Source organism: Silene latifolia, chromosome 10, assembly GCF_048544455.1.
Source record: "Silene latifolia isolate original U9 population chromosome 10, ASM4854445v1, whole genome shotgun sequence".
Classification (NCBI taxonomy): domain Eukaryota; kingdom Viridiplantae; phylum Streptophyta; class Magnoliopsida; order Caryophyllales; family Caryophyllaceae; genus Silene; species Silene latifolia.
Genome location: NC_133535.1, coordinates 154720372 through 154728793, shown reverse-complemented (window position 1 = coordinate 154728793; position 8422 = coordinate 154720372). Strand labels below are relative to the sequence as shown.

Here is an 8422-nt window from a genome sequence, read left to right as displayed (position 1 = left end):
TCAAATTAGTCAAAGTCTTGTCTAGTCGTCCCTAGCATTTCCACTGCTATTTCCACACAATCTGACTGTTATTTTCATAATAAATTTAATCCACAAGTTTTAAGTCAAGTCAAGTCAACGTCTTTCCAAGTCAACGTCCCTACCATTTCCACTGCTCCTGATATTGTTGTTATAATCATTCAAGCACAATAATGACATTAACTCCATATTACCTCTGTTTCCAAAGCTTATAAACCACCAGAAAAATACTAAATTGCCTTTGACTATGGGGAACAAAGTCCTAATAACTTGCCTACTCACTTGCACATTATTTATCTTTTTGAATGCAAGATGGTGTTGCTGCATTGACAACTCACCCAATAACTCAACCTTAAGATGTAAACCTTATGAAAGAGCGGCGCTGCTCAACTTCAAGCACAATGTCACCTATTTCAACAAAAATATTTCATCTTCGTGGGAAGGTGAGGAATGCTGCAATTGGGGTAGGGTGGTTTGTGATAACACAACCGGCCATATTCTAGAGCTCGATCTTTATGGAGACTGGACTAATTACTTACTTAAAATGGAGAAACTTGAATCCATGGTATATTTGCTTGAGCTCAGACAGCTGGAGAGTTTGGACCTGAGCCACAATGATTTCAGTTATAGCTCAATTCCGACATTGATGGGTTCGATGAAGAAACTCAGGTATCTCAGTCTCTCCTATGCTTCTCTGGGTGGGTTAGTTCCTTATGAATTAGGTAACCTCACTAACCTGCAACTCCTTGATCTTAGTTATAACATGTTAGCAGGTGAGATTCCGGCATCTTTAGGGAATCTATTTAATTTGAAGGTCCTAAATCTTGGGAAAAACAATTTGAGCTCAATAACATCCTCTCTTAGATTTCCATCAAATTTGGAGTCCTTAGATCTGTTTGATAATCAGTTGAGTGGCAAAATACCAACTTCATTAGGCAATCTTTCCAAGCTGCAAACTTTATCTATTACCAACAATCCAATGGAAGGTACAATTTTGTCTGAACCCCACTTTGCTAACCTCTTAAGCATGACAGAATTATACATGTCGGATACGATGCTAACACTAAATTTGTCTTCTGATTGGGTGCCTCCTTTCCAACTTCAAGAGTTCTATGCTGATACCTGCAAAATTAATGGACAATTTCCTCCATGGCTTCAAACTCAAAAGAACATAAAATATCTCTTTTTATCTGATGCAAATATCTATGGAATCATGCCGAGCTGGTTTCATACAATGCAAAAACTTGACTGGATGGATCTTTCTAACAATAATCTTAGCGGATCTCCTATTTTTCCCATTAACATCATTGAGATTCACCTCTCTAATAACTCTCTGTCAGGGGAGTTTTTGTCAAATCACAGTAAGATTGAAGTATATGGCCATGCTATTTTTATTAATCTCTCAGATAATAAATTTTCTGGGCCAATTCTACAAGGTTTAGCTCAAATAATGCCCTACTTGAAATATCTCTTTCTTTTCAATAATCAAATTAGTGGCCAAATCCCAAATTCTTTGTGCCAACTTACGTCGTTAAATGTTCTAGATATTAATAATAATAGTTTATCGGGCGAAATTCCATATTGTCTGGCCAAGTTGTCATATCTTTCTCTTGTTCGTCTCTCATACAACAAGCTCAAAGGACATATTCCCTGCTTTAATAATAGTGAATCCATCCATTCTAATAACGGTATGGATTTTTTTTTGCATTTGAATGACAACATGTTGAGCGGAGAGATCCCTTCATGCTTGAGCGATATCTCAAATCTGAAATTTTTAGACATTGGTGGAAACCAACTCTCAGGCAAAATGCTCAAGTGGTTTAAGGCCGAAAAATTTAGAGCCTTGATATTGCTAAGGCTTAGAGGAAACAAGTTTAGTGGCACTATTCCTAGGCAGATATGCTCATTGCCTCATCTCCAACTCATGGACCTTGGACATAACCGGTTTACAGGATCCATTCCTCGCTGTTTAAGTAACCTTACAGCCATGAATTCACCTTCACCTTATGCACCATTGGGGTACGGTTCAAGTGATGCCTTCAGTGAGGTAATCCAAGGTATAGAGCGTGCATATACGAGCACGCTACCATATTTGGTGGATATAGATCTCTCCTGCAATAACTTAGTGGGTAGCATTCCCGGTGACATGACAAAGATCTCCGGGTTGTTGAGCCTCAACTTGTCGTATAATCAGTTATTTGGAACGATTCCCAATAATATTGGGGATTTGAAGAAGTTGATTTCACTTGACTTGTCAAAGAATAAACTTAGGGGAAGTATCCCAACAAGCATAGGTGAAATATATACCTTGAGCCATCTTAACCTCTCTTACAATAATTTATCAGGCCAAGTCCCGACTGGCAATCAGCTACAAGTCCTATCTGACCAGGCGTCAATTTATGCCGGGAATCCTTATCTTTGTGGGGATGCTCTGCCTAAGAAGTGCAAAAGCAAAACTAAAAAGCAAGGTAAGGGTACGAGCGACAAGATCAATAAGGATAATAAGGAGAAGCTCAAGAAAATGGGATTTGACATGGTTGTGGTGTCGGGGTTTGCTACTGGTTTTTGGGGTGTTGTTGGGTGTTTGGTGTTGAATATGAGGTGGAGGAATGCATTTTTCCAGCGAGTTGAAGATGGTTATAACTGGTTATATGTGATAGTTATCCTGAAGGTGAGGGTGGCCAAAGCTAAGATCAACATGATGAGATAAAATGATTCATGTGCTAATACGCTCATCATTCATGTGGTGTCGGGATTTGCTACTGGTTTGCATTCCAACAGAATATGCTCATCATTCATGTGATGTCGCTTCTCTAGTCCTCTTATTGTAGGGTGATTGTATTGGCTCATTTTAAGTGTAATGCCAGTAATGCTGAACTACGGCTTATTAAGTTCTTTTAATCGAAGCGTAATTCTGTTTTTTAATGTCTACTTGAATGCATCTCCTAACAAAAGAACCACCACGAAGGCGAATGTGGTTTGTTATCAAAATAGTTCAACTGAAAGAAGTTGGGATTATAGTTCCAACTGAACTCAAAACTAGTGACGACATAAATGGAAAAGAATGCTGCCCACAATGGGTTGCACTCGCGGAAATGCCAAAGAAATCCAGTAAGTTCTCATAATCGGTATGGGATATGTCGAAAGAGGCGTTATGTAATCTGATCCAAATGGTCACTAGCCGATAGTTACATAGCACGCCTTTGTCTTTACGTATAGACGTATAGTTTAGCCCTTACGCCCTGTTAGGATCAAATAGTAGCACGCATATAGTTTAGTCCTTACTTACGAATCCTGCATTATGATAATCAAGAGGCAAATGAGAAGTACGACTTTAGTTTTATGGGACCAATTCGGATTGACAACTTAGTTAATAACCTTTCGATGGCAACTGCAATCTCGAGTCTTTCAAACTCTTTTCGAGGTGGTGAGATGTCCTTCCCTGAATCGCAAGCGAGACTAATCTTGGCCTTATATATTTTCATGGCACCTAGTTTTTTTTTTTAACATCTATGATTCGAGCACAACAGAAATAGACATCGTCAATACTTAGTTAAACAACGATAAATCACAAGTCGCAACATGACTCTTCTACTAAGAAATTCTACTTACTGTGGAATCCAGAATGGTGGAAAATCTGCAATTTGCTTAAATAAATTCTGACTAATAAGTTGTTTTGCAAGAGATTTACTCAAAATAAACAAAATATTCGAAGTCCACACATTAGTCAAAGTCTTCTATAGTCGTCCACTTAGCAGTGGACTTGGCATTTGCAAGTCCACTGATGAATAATAATGCAAATATCAGATAGCGATGGTAGAATTTGAAACTGAAATTTCATGTGCTACCCTTGAATTTACCACTTATTTATCAAAAAAGAGTGTAAATATATCATTAAAACGGAGGGTGTAATATTTTTTTTACCAAATTGATTGTTTGTCCATTTTTCCACTACTCCCTCCCACTCATATTAAACTTCATTTCCGTATTGGGAGACCTTTACACTCACAAAATTACCCGATTTAAACTCCGAATGATGATAATCCAACTTAATTGATTTGGTGAGCTACTTTTTTTTCCCTACTTTTTTTTTTAATATAAATCGCTTTTATAAGGGACTTACTCATACGACCAAGTTGGTTATTTGATTATTGATGTGATGTTTCTTAATTCTTTACAAACGATTATTATAAAACCGTTTTATATGAGACTTACGTTATGTTGCCGGACACCTTACAAATTAGGATCATCAGTCATACTCGTCACATACTGACTTAGTCAAAGTCTTCTCTAGTCGTCGTTAATCATAATTCATTCGTTTGCTTGTTTTTGTGTAATGGAGAAGACTTCAAAGTCTGACCATAAGTTGATTAGTCTGACCATAAGTTGATTAGTCGCTAATCATAAGTCTGACCATAAAACAAGTGTAAACATATCATTGGAACAGAAGGAGTAGTATAGTAGTATTGACTATTATAAGTCTTGCTTTCGTCAACTGAGACAGCCTCTATATCCATCTTAAACGAGAATTTGTGTTGTTGTTAATACAAGTTTGCGTACATTCGTTCCGTCTTGACTCGGGAACCCATCAAGCAATCAATTTATAAACGATACTGACAGTAGCATGTAGGCTATTTATTCGTTGTCCATCAGTTGCATAAACTAAACAAAATATATACGAGTACTACATTATCGTTATTACTCTAATACCTTGAAAACAATGGGGAATATAGTAAAAACTTGCCTACTGATTTACACATTCATCTTTTTCAATACTACTAGATGCTGTAGCTGTAAGGCGGGTAACTCACCCAACAACTCAACCTTGCGGTGTAAACCTTCTGAAAGAGCGACCCTGCTCAACTTCAAGCACAACCTCACCTTTTTCGATGAAGATGTTTCATCTGCGTGGAAAGGTGAGGAATGCTGTAAATGGAGAGGGGTGGTCTGTGATAACACAACCGGCCACATTCTCGAGCTCCATCTTAACGGAGACGACACTAATCACGTCCTTAAAATGGAGAAGCTCGAGTATTTGCTTGAGCTGAAACAACTGCAGAGCTTGGACTTGAGCCGCAATAACTTCAGTTATAGGTCAGTACCGAGATTTATGGGTTTTATGAAGCAACTCAGGCATCTCAATCTCAATTCTGCTTCCCTTGGTGGATCAATTCCTTATGAATTAGGTAACCTCACTAACCTGCTTGTCCTTGATCTTTCTATTAACAAGTTATCAGGTGAGATTCCAGCATCTTTGGGGAATCTAACAAGTTTGAAGAAACTATATCTTTCAACAAATAATTTGACCTCAATAGCATCCTCCCTTACGTTTCCATCAAACTTGGAGTACGTAGATCTTTCTAGTAATCTACTGAGTGGAGAAATACCAACATCTATAGGAAAACTTTCCAAGCTGAAAACTTTATATATTACCTCCAATTCATTAAATGGCAGAGTTTTGTCTGAACCCCACTTTACTAATCTCTCAAGCTTGACAGTACTAGACATGTCTGATACCATGCTAACCCTTAACCTCTCTTCTGCTTGGGTGCCTCCATTCCAACTTTTAACATTTGATGCCGATAGCTGCAAAATCAACGGACAACTTCCGCCATGGCTTCAAACTCAAAAGAACTTATCAGAACTCATATTGTCTGATGCAAATATCTCCGGGATCATGCCAAGATGGTTTCATACATTTCAACAACTTGGGTTTGTGGATCTTTCTAACAACCACCTTAGCGGCTCTCCTATTTTCCCCATCAACTTTTACAGTATCTACCTCTCTAATAATTCCTTGTCTGGGTTTTTCCCAACTAACAGTAAAACAGAAGTATATCCTAATGCTAAAGAAATAGATCTCTCAAATAATTTATTCTCTGGGCCACTACTAGAAGGTCTAGGTCATATAATGCCCAACCTTGAAATCGTCATCCTTTCCAATAATCAAATTAGTGGTCTAATCCCCAATTCTTTTTGCCAACTTATGTGGTTGGAATTTTTAGATATTCAAAATAATAGTTTATCGGGCGAAATTCCAAATTGTTTCGCCAACATTTCAAGTCTTACACTAGTATGTCTCTCGTACAACAAGCTCAAAGGAAATATTCCTTGCTTTAATACGAGTAATAGTTTTGGCAATGAATTTTGTTTGCATTTGAATGGCAACATGTTGAGCGGAGCGATCCCTTCATGCTTGAGCGATCTCACAAATCTGAAAGTTTTAGACATTGGTGAAAATCATCTCTCCGGCAAAATGATCAAGTGGTTTAGTGCCGTAACATTTAGGGAACTGAAAATACTTAGGCTTAGAAAAAACAAGTTTAGTGGCACTATTCCTAGGCAATTATGCTCCTTGCCTCAGCTCCAAACCCTAGATCTTGCCCATAATCGTTTTTCGGGATCCATTCCTCGTTGTTTAAGCAACCTTAGAGCAATGACTTCACTGACTAAACTTGATACATCATATCAGGGTTTGGATAGTTTGGATACAAGTGGTGTTAATGAGGTAATTCAAGGAATAGAGCGTGCATATACCAGCACGCTACCGTATTTGGTGGATATAGACCTCTCTTGCAATAACTTGGTCGGGAGCATTCCTAACGAGGTGACAAAGATGTCCAGCTTATTGAGTCTCAACTTGTCGCATAATCAGTTATCTGGAACTATTCCTAATAATATTGGGGGTTTGAGGTCATTGATATCATTGGACTTGTCAAAGAATAAGCTTAGGGGAAGTATCCCTACAAGCATGGGGGCACTATATTGCTTGAGCCACCTTGACTTGTCCTACAACAATTTATCAGGCCCAATTCCAACGGGCAATCAGCTACAAACTCTATCTGATCAAGCCTCAATATATGCCGGAAATCCTTATCTCTGTGGTGATTTTCTACTTAAGAAGTGTAAAAGCAAAGTGGGTGAGCAAGATAAGGGTAGGAGCAATAAAGGCAAAGGCGATAATAAGGAGAAGCTCGAGAAAATTGGGTTGGACCTGGTAGTAATGTCGGGATTTGCTACTGGTTTTTGGGGTGTTGTTGGGAGTTTGGTGGTGAATAGGAGGTGGAGGCATGCAGTTTTCAGGCGTGTCGAAGATGGTTATAATTGGTTGTATGTGATAGTTGCTATGAGGGTGGCCCAATCTAGGAGGATCAACAGGAGATGAAATGGTTCATTTGTTGATGTAGTGATGTATCCAAGTAATTGAGTTGCACAATAAGGGGATCTGTCATGTTTATCATTTCTTATTTTTCGCAAACATTTTCGTTTATTGTTGTACACTAAGCGTAATGCACTGGTGCTCTACCCTGCACTATACTACTATGCACCCATAAAAATTGCCGGAACCAAAAGTAATCCTTGTTTCAACCAAAACATGCAATTATCGCCGAAGCTGAATTTTTTTTCTTGTTGAACACCTGAAATTGACATAACTTGATGGTATTGACATAACTTGCGAATTTTGTTATTGGGGCCTAACGCAGCAACATCAATGTGCAGTTGTGCATAAATTTGCAAGTCTCTTAATAGAAATAATTATAATAGTTGAGCATCAACCATCACCTTAAGGTTTTGGTTGAGTTGGTTCATCTATCATAATTATTCCTATTACTCTCATACATAATTTGTTTTAATCTCAGTTAAGCAACTCAAATGTTGTCTCAGGATTATACAATTCCAATACAAATCGGCATGACATTTCTTTGCCGATTATTCTACCTTATATTATTCCCTAATATCTTCTGTTATTCTATATGATAAATCATATTTCTTAATTAGTTGATGTCGATATCTCGACGTATACCATATCTCTTATTTACTAAAGCAACCACCAAAGAAGCCTCTGATTGATTCTCACATTTCCACTCACGAGTGGAATAAACATGTGTTCTAGGTTTGTCTGTTAATTGCCACTTTAGGACAAGAGGTAAGAATATTGCATTGCATGCGGTTGCGCACTATTGTATTTGTCAAAAAAAGAATGATGCCTTGTAGATGTAAATATAGGGGTCATTTGATTACTCGTCAAAATACATGAATTGTAATTGATGAGAAGGGTCAAAATAGCTACTTATTTGATTGCCCCAATTTACATAAATTGGAACTTTTTAGGATCTCTAATTCCTCCATTATAATGAAAGAAGTTGCTTACCTAGGTGGCTAGGCCCCCATAGGTAAGTGGAAGCTCCTGCGGAATTGAAGTTCCCATATGCAACTAAACAACTTTTCCAAATTCACATGAAATAGAATAGCATAGTAATTGGATCTTTTTGGGCATTGCAATTTTCCATTGTGAACCAAACGACCCCTAGATGTAAATATTTGTGTAAAAATATACATTACGGTTTTAATATACGAGGTAATTCCAAACTACTAACCAATATTTCAACTCTTTCATTTGTAC

At 37.8% G+C, this 8422-nt stretch overlaps 2 protein-coding genes across 2 annotated transcripts; both read left to right on the top strand.

The window, feature by feature from the left end:
- Window positions 1-121: 121 nt before the first annotated feature.
- On the top strand, window positions 122-2949 carry LOC141606480 (receptor-like protein EIX2). Its single transcript, XM_074425628.1, has 2 exons — window positions 122-1004; window positions 1125-2949. Exons 1-2 carry the CDS (start codon window positions 266-268, stop codon window positions 2726-2728), a joined length of 2343 nt encoding a protein of 780 aa, XP_074281729.1. The 5' UTR covers window positions 122-265; the 3' UTR covers window positions 2729-2949.
- Window positions 2950-4701: 1752 nt separating this feature from the next.
- On the top strand, window positions 4702-8371 carry LOC141606479 (uncharacterized). The gene has a single exon (XM_074425626.1). The coding sequence runs from the start codon at window positions 4739-4741 to the stop codon at window positions 7181-7183; it is 2445 nt and encodes an 814-aa protein (XP_074281727.1). The 5' UTR covers window positions 4702-4738; the 3' UTR covers window positions 7184-8371.
- Window positions 8372-8422: the final 51 nt, after the last annotated feature.

Bases quoted from the DNA above. Each gene is read 5' to 3' on its own strand.
- LOC141606480 (XM_074425628.1), top strand. From the start codon at position 266: ATGGGGAACAAAGTCCTAATAACTTGCCTACTCACTTGCACATTATTT. The intron at 1,005-1,124 runs GTACAATTTTGT...TCCAACTTCAAG, and splicing joins TACCAACAATCCAATGGAAG to AGTTCTATGCTGATACCTGC.
- LOC141606479 (XM_074425626.1), top strand. From the start codon at position 4,739: ATGGGGAATATAGTAAAAACTTGCCTACTGATTTACACATTCATCTTT.